The 17101-nt window shown below is 44.2% G+C and overlaps 1 protein-coding gene across 1 annotated transcript in view; it reads right to left on the reverse strand.

Annotated features, from left to right (window-relative positions):
- Positions 1 to 4168: 4168 nt before the first annotated feature.
- Positions 4169 to 17101, reverse strand: part of CPVL (carboxypeptidase vitellogenic like) — a 130926-nt gene continuing 117993 nt past the window's right edge. Inside the window, exon 12 of the mRNA XM_004702853.2 lies at positions 4169 to 4339. Coding sequence (XP_004702910.1) covers positions 4229 to 4339 — 111 coding nt within the window. The 3' untranslated portion in view covers positions 4169 to 4228. The remainder of the gene's footprint in view (positions 4340 to 17101) is intronic.

Consider the following 17101-nt stretch of genomic DNA (forward strand, 5'->3'; position numbering starts at 1 on the left):
TGGAGCCTTCTTAGTTTTTAATTCTTTGACAGCCTTGTCTATTTCTTCTACTGAAAAGGATCTGTTGAGGTTTTTGATGGGCATTGGGGATAGTCTGGGGAGGGACTGTTTTTCCAAGAATTCATCCATGTTTTCCAAGTTTTTGAATTAATTGGAGTACAGTCCTTCATAGTAGTGTGTAATTATCCTTTTGATTTCACTATGGTCCATTGTAATATTCCCTCTTTCATCCCTCATCCTTGCTATTGAAATGCGTTCCTTCCTTTGGTCAAATTCGCAAGAGGTTTGTCGATTCAATTTATCCGTTCGAAGAACCAACTTTTAGCGGCATTGATTTGTTCCATAATTTTCTTATTTTCTCTCTCCTGAATCTCAGATCTAATTCTTATTATTTCTTGTCTTTTTCTGTTAGTTTGATTTTCTTCCTGACTCTGCTCTAGTTGCTGTAAATTTTGTGTCAGTGTATCATATGCCTCTCCTCCTTTATGTGCGCATGTAATGCTATGAGACTACCTCTGATGACTGTCTTTGCTGTGTCCCATAAGTTTTGGTATGTCGTGTTTTCATTCTTGTTGGTTTCTAGAAATTTCCTAATTTCATCTTTGATCTGAGCCAGTACACTCTCCTTTTGCAGTAGAGATTTATTCATTCTCCAATAGTTTGCCCTTACTTTCCTTATCTTCCTTTGGTTTATTTCCAATCTTATGGCACAGTGGTCAGAGAGAGAGGTCTGTATGATATCAATGTGCTTGAATTTATGTAGATTCGACTGATGCCCTAGCATGTGATCTATTTTAGAAAATGTGCCATGTGGACCAGAATAGAATGTGAATTCTTTTTTGTTTGTGTGGAGAGCACTGTAGATATCTATCAGGTCAAATTGTCTAATTGTAGTGTTTAAATCTCTAGTCTCCTTGTTGACTTTTTTCCAAGTGTTCTGTCTTTCTCAGAGAGCAGTGTATTGAAGTCACCTACTATAATTGTTGAGGCTGTGATTTCTTTTTTCATCCTTTGAAGTGTTTGCTTGACATATTCTGCTGGATGCTTATTTGGTGAGTAAATGTTTAGAATGCTTATTGGTTCTTTATATAATGCTCCCTTGAGCATTATATAGTGTCCATCCTTATCTCTTTTTATGATTTGCACTTGGAGGTCAATTTTATCTGAGATTAGGATTGCAACCCCTGCTTTTTTTGAATTAGAGTTTGCCTGATAATGTCTCTATCCTTTGATTCTCAGCTGTTTTTATCTGTAATGTTGAGATGTGTTTCATGTAGGCAGCAAATCAAAGGTTTGTGTTTTCCAAGCCAGTCTCTTAGCCTCTGTCTCTTAAGGCCTGAGTTCAACCCATTAATATTCAGGGTTATTACATCTATCTGTGGACCCTGTGATGTCACTTTATCTCTCTTGTGTTGGGTGTTTTCCTACCTCCATTTCTTTTCCGTGGATTGTGCATATGTGTGTTTGCGGTTCATTCTTCCCTTTTTTCCATTGTTGAGCCAGTTTTATCTTGGGGGCTGTTTTCCCTTTGATGGTCTCTGGGTGTTGTTCTGTGTGGTGGTCTCTTGTATGTGCTTGGTGATGGTTGTTCTTCTGCCCATACTGGGTCAGTGAGGATCTTTTGTAGTGCTGGGTTCCTTTTAGCATATTCTTTGAGTTTTTCCTTGTCCGGGAAGACTCTCACTTCTCCATCTATTTTGAAAGAGAGTTTCACTGGATAGAGTATTCTTGGGTTTGCGTTATTTTCCTGTAATTTTCGGAATATGCTCCTCCACTGTCTCCTCTTCTTCATAGTGTCTGCTGACAGGTCTGAGCATATTCTTATCTACTTGCCTTTAGATGTGGTTGTCTGTTTTCTTCTTAATGCTCTCATTATTTTCTCCTTTTCCTCAGAGTTGGATTGTTTAACAACTATATGTCTTGGTGACTTCTTCTGGGGATTCAGTCTAGCTGGTGTTCTTTCAGCCTCCTGAATAGTTGCCTGGTTTTCATTCATTAAGTTCGGAAAGTTTTCCTCCAAGCATTCCATCACTATTTTGGATGTTGGTTTCTTTGATGTGGATTCTTCCTGCAAGCCGATAATTCTGATGTTGTTCCTTCTCATAGTGTCAGACATAGCTCTGAGGTTTTCTTCAGCTTCTCTAATGGACTTGTTAGAGTTTCTCTCACATTTATTAATTTCTGCTTGTGAATCCTCTAGGTCACTGGTGCGGTTCTCTGCCTCCTCCATTCTCTGGGCAAAGTCTGTGAGTTTGCTGTTAGGTTTTGTTATCTCGCCCTTTAACTCCTGTATTTCCCTTTGGTGCATAGCCTTTAATTCCTCTATCGTTTCATCCTTTTTCTGTAATGCTTCCCTCATGTCCTGTATGGCTCCAGACAGCATTCTGAAGATTTATTTCTGTGGGAGGTCAACCTCTGCCCTTTCTATGACTGCTGTTAGGTCCAGGTGGTCCTCTGGCATTGGATGTTGTTTCTCTTTTCTTGTTGAAGCTGTGGAAGCAGCTTGCTGTTTTTTGTTCGATTTGTGGGCACTTGGTGCCATTTTCCCGGGTGTCGCAGAGCCCTGAGCTCTCTTTGGGAGGTTGGTGCTTCAGCTGGGTGCCTTTAGCCAACTGCCTTGAGGGGTTGTGTGTCACCTTTGTCCTGCTGAGGATTCCCTCTGGCCTTCTCCTATGGTTTGAGCTCCAGCCACCTTCAGGTCTCCTTAGGGGCTGTTTGCAGCTGTGCAAGCTGCGGTCTGATAGAAAGTATTGGCCCCAGTGTAGGTGGGGGTGTATTTAGGGGATGGGTTGGGGATTGGGTGATCTGTTTCTGGCTAGGGGCACTTCCTTCAGGTAGGCAGGTGGTAGGGGTACAGTGACTGGTGTACAAATGCACTGCTTGGAGCCCAAAGGGTGGGACAGGGTGAGCAGTGCGAAGGGAGAATGCAGTGAGAAAGCCCCAAAGGCTTGGGTTCCTATGCTGCAGCCCAAAAGGTTCTGCCAGACTTGGGTCCTCTGCTTGGCCGGCCTGAAGCTGTGTGGCAGGATGGTGATCTCTGAGTGTGTGTGTGTGTGTGTGTGTGTGTGTGTGTGTGTGTGTGTAGAGGGGTGGGGGAGGTGGGGAGGCCCAGGGAGAGGGCTGGCTGGTGGATCTGCAAGGAGTGCAGTGATGGGGCGGGCTCCTCTGGGCTATGACCTCTGAGCATGCAGGAAGGCCTGATTGGCGGTTTGCGTGGAGCCCAGAGGCAGGTCCTCAGTCTCTGCCTTCTGCCTGGCTGTGGTGCTAGGAGTGCGCCTCTGGGGGGCAGGGGGGATGGTCTGGTCTGCTGTACCACGAGGGGTGCCCAGGTAGGGCCTTAATCTGCATGGGGTGGAGGGGGTATGCTGGTTGGAGCACACACATGGCCCCCGGGTTCCCTGATGCGGGGTGAGGGGTTACTGACTGGCGGTTTTGTGTGGAGCTCCGAGGCAGACGCAGCCTCCGCCATGCACCTGGCTGCCTTGTGGTGCAGGTCCCAGCAGAGCTGGCCATGGAGTACTGCACCAGAGACCACAGGTGTCTGCGCGGAGCCCTGGCCATGGGTGGGAGTCCACTTCTGTGTCTGAGAGATGCTCTGAGTGGTTTTGGGAATCGAACAGACAAATTTGGTACCCCTACCCCACCTCCAACTCTTCCCACTCATTGATTTCCTCGAAGCTCCGGACGTGGGCTACTTATCTGGCGGCCATCTTCCTGGGATCCCCCTATTTATGTGTTTTCTGATGGTCTTAGGCCACCCCAGTGAAAGGATCGTTTAACCCCCAAAGGGGTCGCGACCCACAGGTTGAGAACCACTGCCCTAGCAGCTGACAATGGTTTCCAACGTCTAACCATTGGGATTGCAGCCCAACACGTACTCCTCCGGGGCTTGAAAGTGGACTTGAAAGTTATAGCTCCAACATTCTCTGACCGCCTCTGTCTGCATCACGGTCACAGAAACCACTCCTTCCATACTTTAATATCAGGCCTGGAATGTTTACTCATGCAGAGTGCTTTTGACAAGTTAATTTTACAGTAAGTAGTTTCCGTCGCCCCCCACTCCCCCAAATAAACACTCATTTGTTTCAAGGTGCTTTGTTTGTAATTGATGAGAAACATTCTACAGAGAGTTTTAAAAAGACAGTCTTTGTTCAGGGGACATTTTCTAATCTTAAGATTTTCTATTTCAAACATGAAAATCTCTAAACTTCCCTTGTAGGAAGAGACGTTATTCCCCATAAGGGTCCCACCCCCTTTCAAAAATAAAACGATTCATCATGTCGAAAGATCTCAGAGGCTGGTCATAGGGCAAGATGTGTCCTCCCCCGCGAACAATTACCTAAAAGAAAGAAAAGAAACATTAACATTTAGAGAGATAAACATTCTGAATATATGGTATATTTTAATTTAGACCACCACAGACTTATTGCTTACATGATATCCTAATATATTCTACTAATCTATACTTTGGGACCATCTTGTTTTCGATAGCTTTAGTAATGAAAAGTAGACTTGTCAGCGAGTCAAACTCTGACTCACAGCAATCGTGTAGGACAGAGTGGAACTGCTCCAAAGTTTCCAAGGTGACCTCTGGGCTTGAACTGGGAACCTTCTGGTTAAGAGGAGAGCTTATTTCCACTATGCCACCAGGGCTCTTCTGCTTTCACAAGAGGGGCCTTCAAGTAGGGAGTCTTTTAGATAGATGACCACACTGCGGTCATCCTTCACATGTATCAGGCTTGAACATCACACTTTGTCATTTTCCTCTTGGGATTGAGCTGCCTGGGTTTTCTTTGTCAAGATGTAAGGCCCCAATTTGAAGAGAACTAGCTAGAACCCTGCTGTCATAGTGGTCTTCGTCATTGTCCTTTTCTGCTCCTTCTCCTCTACCTCCCCCACCCCCCCTTTTCACTGCCTCTTTTTATACTGTAGTGAAAAAATATATTAAAAACACCAAACATTATTTCCATGTATCATTCAGTGATCAATATTATCTTCTGTCCTTTTACAATGATTCCACATTCTATACATTCAGTGCCCCCGAAGCATAAAGTCCTTTTTTCTCACTCTCCCTTAAGCCTAGTATCCACTAATTTATCTTAGGTTTCTGTATGAGGGGCCTTCGAAAAGCTGATGGAAAATAGAATGGAACGGTGATAGCGTTGTGTTAGTTCACATGAGCGAGCTCCAACAGGAGTCCTTGTGCAGCGGACTTTTCTCAGAAGACTGTTTCCGAGTACACCCTCGACTTCTCACGCAAGCACCCCTGTGCTTGAATCAAACGGGTCTGCTTAACCATTTCCTACATTTGGATAGAACCTCATTCACTTATCCACCCCCTGAGGCAGGTAGTGGAGAGGGGTCATGACTTCCAGATGGCCTGGAGTGATGCCCGTCATGTGCTCTATCAGTAGGCATGTGAATGCATCTCCTTGTGACTCCAGTGGAACCGATCTAGCACCATGCCCACGCTTTCGTCCAGAACCCGGCATGCCCTGCTTTGTGTCTTAGACTGAAAGTGAGCAAAGGTCTGGCAAAAAGACCTTCCCTTAACTCCAGGGAACATTTGCTCTCCCCACAGTCCCAGGCCAGGGTTTTCTTCCCATAGATTCCCATCTACATCTCTGGCTTGGCCAAGGATCTGTGCAACTTTTGTTCAGCTGAGAGTTGTAAGTCATATGGGTGACAAATTCCAACTGCTTCCACTGGAAATGATTTGGCAGCACTGGTCCGGAACAGCAATAAGCTCAGTGCCCAAGAGCTGAAAGGTCATTCTGCCTCGAGGACCAGAGCTTTGGCTAATGAGGTATAGATAACATCGTACTTGGCTTTCTGGCCTGCGCTTGGCAGACAAGAGTGGGATAGCTTCAAGCTGTGTGACCCTGGGTAAGTAACTTAACCTCGCTGAGACTCAATGTCCTTAGCAGTCCAGTACATAAGGCAGTATGGCACATTGTGAGTTGTGTGAGGATTTAATGGAATGATATCTGTGAAGCACTTGGCACCATGCTTTTCCTGTTACAGCATTCAGTGAAAGTGAGTTGCGATCACCAGTTTTATCATTATTCTTATTATTCCAAACAATCCAGGGGGCCCTATCAACCTAACTACCCTAGAAGATCCAGTGTGCCCACATCAACACCAAAAATCTTGATTTAAAAGGGAGAATCATTATTTAGATAATGATTCTCAAACTTGAGCATGTATCAAGTGCTTGGGCTTATTGAAACAGACTGCAGGGCTCCACCCCTGTTGTTAGGGACCTTCAAGTCAAATCCCACTCACAGCACCCCTGTGTACAAGGGACCCAGACTCTGCCTGGCCCTGCACCATCCTCACCATCATTGCTATGTGTGTCTACTGCTGCACCCACTGTGCCACTCATCCACGGAGGGTCTTCTGCTTCAGCTGGCCCTCTGCTTCACCAAGCCCAAGTCCTTCTCTAGAGACGGGTCCCTCCCAATAACATGACCCCAAGTAGGTGAGAGGATGTGTCCGCACCCTCATTTCAAGCTGTACTTTTTCCAGGACAAATTTGTTTCTTCTTCTGGCCACCCATAGCATATATAATACTCTTCCCCAATACCATAGCTCAAAGGCATCAGTTCTTCAATCTTCCTTATATATTAAAAAATACCATGACTTAGGTCAGGGACACCTGACTCCTCCAAGTGACATGTTTGCTTCGGATGCTTTTTAACACTTCAAAGAGGTATCTTGGAGCAGATTCGCCCAATGCAATATGTTGTTTGATCTTTTGACTGCTGCTTCCATGGGTATTGATTGTGTATCCAAGTAAAATAAAAACCTTCACAGTGTTAATACTTCTCCATGTATCATGATGCTACTTACTGGTCTAGTTCTGAGCATTTGTATTTGATGTCTAGATGTAATCTGTGCTGAAGGATGGTGTTCAGAGGTAACCAAGGGTGTCAGGGCCCTGATTACATGTTGAATCTGGGCAAAATGAATGGAAAGGCTCACTGGGTAGACACAGCCTTAGCACCAGAAGCTGCCTATTTCTGGGTGCTTCCATGGTAGAACGGACACCTCTAAACTCATGGCTTCCAGATGTTCCAGGAGGGTCACACAGGTGCCATGAAGTTAAGGAGGGTTACACAAATGCTTTAAAGCCTCATTCCATTTCAGTTGTAAGAAAACAATACAACTCTCCCTGGAGTTGGAAACACGGACATGTGGTCACGGCTGCCCACTTTTGCCTTTCTAGAAGAGAGGCTGTTAGGGGAAGTGCACTCTGGGCTTGCTGACATGCGCGTGTCAGGGGAGGCTTTCCACAGCTTCCTCTGAGCTGGGTGCTGAAGGAGGAGATCACTGGGCAGGTAATGATGAGTGGGTGAGTGTGGGGGGTTCGCTCCAGACAGAAGAAGCAGATGACATGTGCAGTGATCTATGTTCTTCTCATGTTGCTGGGCTCCAAAGCAAAAGCCAAACTCACTGCCATCGAGTCAGTTCCGGTTCATAGTGACCCTGTAGGATGGGGCAGATACGCCCCGGGGGGTTTCCAAGACTGTAGCTTTTTTAAGGGAGTACAAAGCCCCATCTTGCTCCTGATGAGCAGCTGGTGGTTTTGAACTGCTGACCTTATGCTTAGCAGATCACTGCATGCCCACTACACCATCAGGGTCCCTCAGTGGGGCTAAGGGAGACAATAGGAGGAGAAATTGGACAGGTATGTGCTAAGGAGGCCATGTAAAGCTTCATATGACTCCTGCTGGGGTGAGTGGACTTTATCCTATTATTGTATTTATTGTATATCATGGTAAATATGCACAAAGGGGTCAGTCTAGTGGTCCAATGGTTAGATGCTCAGTTGCTGACACAAAGGTTCAAAACCACCTCTCTCAACCTGAGAATCTACCCTATCTTTGCATCAATAACATGTGCATTGTGTGTATGTGTGTGTGTGTGTGTGTGTAATGTGCACATTGTGTGTATGAGTGCTTGCAAAGCATGCAACCCCCTTGCACATCAGTCTCTTGTGTGCACTGTGCTTGTTACACGGATGCATCTGTCATTTCTGTCCATGTGGCATGTGGAAAATGTCGTATTCCCATAGAGATTGCAGAACAGAAAGCCGTAAAGGAGTTGGCTACTCTGTCACAAAGATTGACTAGATAGCACCTAATAGCAACAACAAACCACACATAAAATTGACCACTTTAACCGGAGCAAAGTGTGTAATTCAGCGGCAGTTAGTACAGTCACAATGTCCTGTCTTCATCAACACATCTGGTTACAGACGTTTTCATCATCCCGGTGGGGGACCCCATGTCCCACTGGAAACATCACGCCCCCCAGCTCTTGGCAACCAGTAATCTGTGTTCTGTCTGTACAACTTTGCCTCTCTGGATGTACCCTACAGGATTTTCAGCAGGGTAGTGGCAGGCGGAGATGTGCACTATGGAAGCTGACTTTATAGGTCACAAAGGGACTGATTTGGAAGAGAGTTAGGCTGGGGCAAGGCGGTAGAGAGAGGCTGACTGGGGGTTGAGGGGAGAGACGATGCAAGAGGAAGGAAGAGATGGGGAAAGGGATGCTGGTATGAGCCAAAACACAAGCAGTTCATCAGGCTTAAAAGCAAAACCATTTTGTGCAGTATTGCATTGGGCTCGTCTGCTGCAAAAGAGTACTTTAACGCGTTAAAAATAAAAACAAAGATTTCACTCGGAGGACTGGGGTGTGCCTGGCTTGAGTCATATTTTCAATGGCCTTGTAGGCTGAGAAAAGCTGGCCGATGAGTAAGAATGGGCACCTTCCGACTACGGTCGGTGTTAGCAAAGAATATTAAATATGAGGAGGCGCCAACAATTTTGGGGAAAATTCCACTATCTTTACTTCCTTTTCCCCACAAACTATTTTGAATCGTCCTTGTGTCCCACAGATTACGGGAAGCACAGCCCGAATACTCCTTAGATCCGAGGATATTTTGACTTCTTGGGTCCTCTGGGCATGCAATCCAAAACTACGGGTCCTTGCAGAAGACATCTCGTTTGGAAAAGCAGAGGGTCCGTGGAAGAGAGAAGGTTCTCAGTGAGATGCCCAGTACCGTCTGTGAGGAGGGCGCAGGCCCAGGCAGCTCTCAGTTCTCTTCTCAGGAGGGTGGCCATGAGTGAACCGACCCAAGAGCACTGGCAGTAACAACATGGGTGAGATGGGAGCATGAGGCCCTCTCCTCCCACCACCTTGCACTCTAGCTTTCTGACGGACAGCCGAGCAAGCAGTGATGCTACCAACCAGGGAAGGTCAGACGCATCCTTGGGGAGAAGCAGGTTTGGGAGGTAAACGATGCAGGATGGATGGGTGTTTACTTTTTCTTCTCTAGAAAGAGGCAGACACGCTGGAGAACCTTGCTTGTTAAGTCTTCATATTTACATTAGTGTTCTTTGACTCTTCTTTTTCCACTTCACACCAAGTTCTTGCTTTCCGCTTTCAGACACTCGCCATAAGCAAATAAAAGGAAAATGCACTACAACTGGGGAAACATAATGAGAAAAAAAAAGATACTAGGGAGCAAGAAAAAGAAATAAGTCTGAGCTTGTTAGCAGCTACCTCTTCACAAAAGAATGAGGAACGTCAGTTTCAAAACCCAAAGCCGAGCTTCCTCATCTCAGCAGGCCTCCCTCAACTTTCGTGGAAAAATTACACTTAAGGATCTCAGCTCCACGCCTCGACTGTAGCAAATGGTTATGGACGAGGAGGGAAACGAAGCTTCTAGGTACTTCAGGAAACCCAACAGTGCCCACCAAAGCGGTACGGGTTCCTGGAGTAGTCAATCCATGTTTTTGATCCTGTTTTATCTTTGCTAAACCTGCCACTTGGCATTGAGTTGGCTCCATGAACTCCCATGTCCCAGTAGAGCCACATGCCAGGCTATGATCTTTCAGAAGCAGGTTGCCAGTTTTCCCCCTGAAACATCTCTGGCTGGGTTCAAACTGCCACCTGCCAACTGTAGCCCAGGGCTTACCTGTGCCACACAGAGACACTGTTCCCAAAGGCCTTCATGCCTGTGCATACATCATCTGCTGCAATCAGGCAGTGATTTAGGAATGTTGCTGTCAGGGCCCATTATGTGAGCTCTGACCCACAGCAACCCCATGCACAACGGAACGAAACACTTCATGATCCGCACCGTCCTCCCAATTGTTCCTCTGCCTCAGCCCACTGGCTCAGTCACTGTGTCAATCCATCTCATCGAGAACATTCCTCGTTTTTGAGGCCCCTCCAAATTACCAAACATGATGTCTTTCACCAGGGACTGGCCTCGCTTGACAATATGTCCAAAGTATGTAAGATGATGTCTTGGCATCCTTATGTGTAAGGAGCACTCTGGCTGTATTTCTAGTGGTTCAGTCATGAGGATCTTGGTCTTCCTTAGATTGAGTTGTAATCCACACTGAAGGCTTCAATCCTTGCTATTCATCAGCAATAGCTTCAACTCCTCCTCACCTTTAGCAAGCAAGCTTGTATCACTGCATACTGCAGGTTGTTAATCAGCCTTCTCCCAATCCGGATGCTACACTCTTCTTCATAGAACCCACCCTCTCTGATGACTTGCTCAGCATAGAGATTGGACAATATGGTGAGAGGATACAACTGTGATGCTTAACTTTCCCAATTTCGAATCAAGCAATATTCCTTTGTTCTGTTTCCACAACTGTGGCTTGATCCTGCACAAGTTCCGAATGAGCACAATGAAGTGTTCTGGACTTTCCATTCTTCTCAAGGTTATCCACAGTTTATTATGGTCCACACAGTCCAATGCTATGTATAGTCAATGAAACACAAATAAACACCTTCCTTGGAGGGAAGTCGACCATGGCAACATGCATCCCATAAAACCTGTGGGGCTGCAGCAGTCAGGATCTCTATTTGCTGAAGGGGTAGGACTTAAGGTAGAGAAACAGCTGCAAAAACCTTGATTGGAACTTGGAATGTATGAAATACGAATTTAGAAAAATTGGAAGTGGTGAAAAATGAAGTGGAACACAGGGAGATTGAGGTGCTAGCATTAGTGAGCTGAAATGGACTGATATTGGGCATTTTGAGTCAGAACATCATAAAATTTACTATGCCGGAAATAACACAATCAAGAGGAATGGGGTGGCATTCATTGTCAGAAAGGATCTTGCTAACTCCATCATGAAGTACAATGCTATCTGTGATTAGATTATATCTATCTACCTTCAAGGACATTTAATCAATGCAATTATTGAAATTTATGCACCAATCAGGAAAGCTAGTGATGAAGAAATTGAAGAATTCTACCAATGATGTCCATCGGAAATTGAGCAAACATGCAATCAAGATGCGTTGATAATTATTGATGATTGGAAGTTTAGGAATACTTCTGATCAATGCCAGCTCATGTGAAGAGTTAAAAACGATATTTTAAAAGAAGAGCTGTTTAAAGGCATATCAGAAATCGGTCAAAGCAGGCAGGACTAGAGAGGTCATAATCATGGAGAAAACAGAATTTTAGAAAAGGAATCTACAGCTAGACCAGAGGATGTGCACTGGTACAGAGAGGAACTGGAAACACAGGGAATCCAGGGCAGACAACCCCTTCAGGACCAGTGGTGAGAGTGGTCACACCGGGAGGGTGGAGGGAAGGCGGGGTAGAAAGGGGGAACCGATTACAAGGATCCACATATAACCCCCACCCTGGGGGATGGACAATAAAAAAGTGGGTGAAGGGAGACATCGGACAGTGTAAGATATGACAAAATAATAATTTATAAATTATCAAGGGCTCATGAGGAAGAGGGGAGCAAGGGGAGAGGGGAAAAATGAGGAGCTGATACCAAGAGCTCAAGTAGAAAGCACATATTTTGAGAATGATAAGGGCAATAAATGTAACAACGTGCTTGACTCAATGGATGGATGGATTGTGATAAGAGTTGTATGAGCCCCCAAGAAAATGATTTAAAAAAAGAAAAGGGAATCTAACATTTGTGTTTGCTTTTCCTTTGAGTCAATCACTAGTTTCTAAGATTCTTTAATCAAGAAGGTAAGCACAGAGTGAGAGGTAAAGGTTTGAAAATGTAGACAGAACTTGCAACAGACTTATCGTACTGAGACCCAAATTACGTAAACTGAAAAGACAAAATGCAGTGTTCAAAACCTGTCAAGATACAAAATACAGCGTTTAGAGAACAGCTTTGGTACATACCCACAGATAACAATCTATTTGAAGTAATGATAATCAGAAATGGGTTATCCTTCACAAGATCTGAAATCCAACTCTAAACTTCTGATTGGATCAAGTTGTGCTCTACTCTGTCTACTCTGCAAAAAAAATTAAATCTTTTTATCTGGAGGAAGTAATATTATTTCTTATATTTTCCAACTTGATTTTGTCTAAATTCAATGAAATTTATTATATATACCAAGAAAGAAGATCAGATTACTAAAAGCCAACAAAAAAAAGAAACTGCAGACAGCAGAAAAAGACCACAAGTGATCTAGATGTTGGAATTACCAGATATAGACATTTAAATAACTGACCAAAATGTTTAGGAAACTATCTGGTACAACAGAGAATTCATTAGAGAACTAAAATATATAATACATGCATCAAATGGGAATGAAAAAGCCAAAAATACAGTAACAAAATAAGAAAATAGGTTAGACATGGCAAAAGAGAAACTATGTGAACTGAAAGCTAGGTTAATAAAAATATTAATACTGAATCATGGAAAAAGAGAAACTATGTGAACTGAAAGCTAGGTTAATAAAAATATTAATACTGAATCATGGAGAACAAAGTAAGAAAGCAAAAGTCATAAAACTATAGAATATTTAATTTATGTTTATATTAGAATATGATAGGAGGAGAGAATGGGAAAGAGCAAAACTTCAAAATTGCTGCATATTTTCAATATTGACCAATCTTCAAGCCACAGTCTTTGAGGCGTTCTCAGAATCCCGGTCCGCAGCAAGATGGACTGGCACAGCGAGTGCAGCAGTGGGCTCCAACATGACAACAATTGTGAAGATGGTGCCGACCTGGGCAGTGATTTGGTCTGTTGTATATAGACTGTTCTGAGTAGAAATCCACTCTATGGAACTGAACAACAATAAGAATTGCAAGTAGAATAAATGCAAGGAAAGAAAGAAAGAAAAAGGAATTATAGGCACAACTGCTAAAACCAAAATCTTAAAAGTTGTCCAAGTGAATGGATTGCTAAAATCTGCAAAGAAGCAATGATAACAAAGAAAGAGACAATGAAATGAGATCATGAACGTTCTGAAAGAAAATAACTTCCAATGAAGAATTCCTACAGGCATGAAGGTGCTGGTAGGCTGTTTTCTAACATGCAAACCTACTCTGACTTGGTGACTCCATTGCTTATTTCCCATCTATAAAACGGAGATGAGCGTTCGGGTGAGCAGCTCTCTGTTTGTCCAGAGACCAGGGATTTCCCAGGACTCAGGATTTTCAATGTTAACATTAAAGAAAGTTCTGGGAAATCTGAGAGGGGTGGTTACTCTAAGAACGTAGCTTTTCATGAGAATTCTGAGGGAATTCATATAAAATTTTGCACGAGACACCACAAATAGGTATGAAAGGACGTTCAAAAGTTGGTGGGAAATGTGATGAAAGTATCATGGAATTATACGTTTGTCTGTCTCCTAGAGAAAAGAGTGATGAAAACTGGAGGACAAATGGAAACAATTAGCCCAGTGGACGATTGACTCACTCAAGTGTCGGTCTCCACAGCTGAGACCACACGAACTAGACGCAGGGGTCCTCAAACTACGGCCCGTGAGTCACATGTGGCCCACCGAGGACATTTATCAGGCCTGCCGGGTGTTTTTGCTGTCACTGCCTGTCCTGCTTAGCAGCCGACTCGTCCAGTGTGCATAGGAATTTGTTCATGGCTTTTTAAAACTATAGTCCAGCCCTCTAACGGTCTGAGGGACAGTGAACTGGCCCCCTGTTTAAAAAGTGTGAGGACCCCTGAGAGGGTGCCTCGCTATGGCTACAAACTGCACTGACGAGAATCGCATGGGAGCGTCCTGGCTAGAGCAGGCAAACAATGCGGCACTGAACTCAGATCTTCAATGAGATCCAGGTTATTGGTAAGCTAGACACTGTGGGCCCCCCAGGGCTAGGGCTCTTAAGGTCTGGAACTAAACTCCACCCCCGTCGGAATAATTAAGCATGAAACATAAAAAGGGCAGCATTTACCCAAGGGTAGGGGATTGGGAAAGAAGAAGGAATCAGAAACAGGAAACACGGAGACAGAGTAGGATCAACAGTAGTACATTGAGAGGACTGAAATGGATGAATTGAATGAAATGTGTATGAATGGTTGACTGTAAAATGGATGATCTGCTCTGTAAACCTTGACCAAAGTCAGAATAAAAATTTCTTTAAAAGCACCATGAAATTCATCCAAGAACTTTTTGAACCCCCTCACAGGACGCTTAAAGGGTGCACTCAACAAGGGTCACCCGTTCTACTCTTCTCTGAAGTTTATGACCAAAGAGAGCCTTTCTCTTGAAGGAGAGAGACAGAGCAGAAGTTATGACACTAATAAATTTTATTACTCTAATTTTTCATTAAGAAGTTTTAATATATTCTTTAAGAGAGGTGATATTTCTCTTCCAGGCTTCTTTTATTTCCGGGCTATGTATGGATCCTGAGTGAGCGATTAAACCATCATCAATATGCTGTCCCTAACTGTGGTCTGCAGCCTCTGGTATCCTTAAGTCAGTCAATGGCATGAGCCATCCCATTTTTTTCTCCACTCCTCTCTCCTTTCATCAAATGCACAAGGGCCAGACACCCTCTTCTCCCCACATGGAAATGCCAAGGAAGCAAGAGTGTACTTGTCTTAGCAGAATGTCAGAAAGGAGTGCTGTTTTGATTCTCCTTACAGAATTAAAATTTATAGCACAAGAGTTGGTGCAATTAAAATGTAATTGAGAATTCACTTCTTAATTCTCTCTTTCTGCCTGTTTTGTCTTTTTTTATATCTCACCTCCACGGGAGGATAAAAGCACAGTCTAGTTCATGATTTACCCTTACTCAAGATCCAAGATCTAGTTTTATGATCTACATCTGTAGTTTCCTTGAGGAGGAGAGACTAAGAGGCTGGGAGAAGGAGGCAGGGCTCTAGCAACAAATGCTCCCTGCCTGTAGTGTTGAGGTGACTCAAGGTCTCAGAGAGCCTCGAGGTCTTCTGAGAAACACAGACACGGGAGCCGGCCAGCCTGTTAAACCTATCCTTACCTCTGAGCATAGTAGTGAACAGCAGAGTGCAGACAAGTCTAGCAGGCGGCTGATGGAGCTCTCTCACTGTGGCCCAGGAGACACACATCACTGCTCAGGTCAGTGGTGGCAAATGGTTAGCTTGAACTCAGCTATCGTGGGAGTATTTACACCATGAAACTGGCAAGCACTACAAATCAGACCTTCCACCTGAGTCCATTTAATCACTGACCACTGGTCTCAGACATTTTGGCTCACCTGGTAAAAGATGAGCTATTCCACCCCACCCCACACACACAAAATCTATGAACATAGGTAAATTATAAGGTCCTGATCTTTTCTGACTCCTCAACTCAGGCAGTCAGATGGGTCAGGTCCCAAGCACTCGCACTGGATGCCAGTAGCATCGGCCGTAATGAAGTCTCAAACCCGCCCCCCGACCCACCCACCCCCATGGCTTCCCTCTGTTTATCTCAGAGCCCCGGAGAAGGTCCAAAACCAGGATCAGGACAATTGAAGACCAGAGAGGATATCTGAATATTTAGATTCAATGGGGTTCCTGACCAAAGACCACCAAATGCCTCCAGAGTCTAGAGACTGAGGGAACAGACCGTGCCAGGGGGACACCGTGTTCAAGGGGGCATTTGCTGAAGTCAAACAGGCATCGCGGTTTTATACTAAACGGAGAAGACACGTGTGGTCCTCTTAGTCTACTTGACAGTGAGGTGGCTTTGGGTTACAAGTGTTTGGCTACAAAAGAGGATTGTTCTAGAAATTAAAGTTGGTTTGTGTGTGTGTGTGTGTGTGTGTGTGTGTGTGTTCCTTCTCCTCCACTCTACCTTTACCTTATTTGTTTACTTTTTGACTTTGACATTTCCCACAAGCTATTTTGTGAGTTTTGAATTATACTTTAAATCAAACTAACAGAAACTTAACAGTGGGAAGAAGCAAAATCCTAATTCCTTCTTTGTTCCTCAAATGCCATTGATTTTTAAAGCCTAGTCTCCATGTGTGGATAATACTTTACATTTTAGGCTGCTTAGTATTATTCACTTTTCATTTAATGAAATGGTTCTCTGTTAAGTTTCAATAGATTATTAAAAAGCACTCAACAGCTAAGAGAAAATTATGCATCCTTGCCTGGCTGTTAGACCTCAGTAAATAGATTTGCTAGCCAATTTATATTTTAAATAATACAGTAAATTAGCTCCCTCAGTATTAACTAAGTGCATATTTGGGTAGCTTAATTTAGAAGCATTCTTCTTATGCTGATCAGTACTCTCTAATGAAATGGAACCGCATGAACTAAGCAGTCTGTTCTGACTCTTGGCAGACAATCAGAGTAGAATTGGGAGATGGAGTTGCTATTGTTTGTTATTTCCTTTGTTTTCAGGAAGTAATTTTTTTTTTTTAAGGAAAAGGAAAAACAAAACAGAACCCAGGGTTTTATTTTTAAAGGAGACGGTGTTCTAGTCAGCACAGGGATTATATATCTGCTACCACTGTTGCCATGAATTTGTATCTCTTTCATCCCCTCCTGTGTGACACTGAAAGGAAGTCCCCTTGTGCGGGCGAAAGCCATCATCATTTAGTCTGAAGCGCATGGGATACAACTATTCAGGTCCTCGGCACATCAGCCCATGTCCCAGAACACATCTGGAGTGCACAACTGGAGCAGCCACAGCACTGCCTGCGAGGGCTGTAACAGAAACACACGGGAAACACGTGTGCGGGATTGCCATCGAATCAGGTCTAACCCACGGGGACTGCACGTACAGAGTAGAGATGCTCCTTGGGGTACCCCCTTCTTCAAGACCAGGCAGCGTGCTGAGCAGTGTCCCAAAGGTTGCTCTGAGCCTGAAC

Source organism: Echinops telfairi, unplaced genomic scaffold, assembly GCF_000313985.2.
Source record: "Echinops telfairi isolate 266 unplaced genomic scaffold, ASM31398v2 ScPeMD7_23;HRSCAF=83, whole genome shotgun sequence".
NCBI lineage: Eukaryota > Metazoa > Chordata > Mammalia > Afrosoricida > Tenrecidae > Echinops > Echinops telfairi.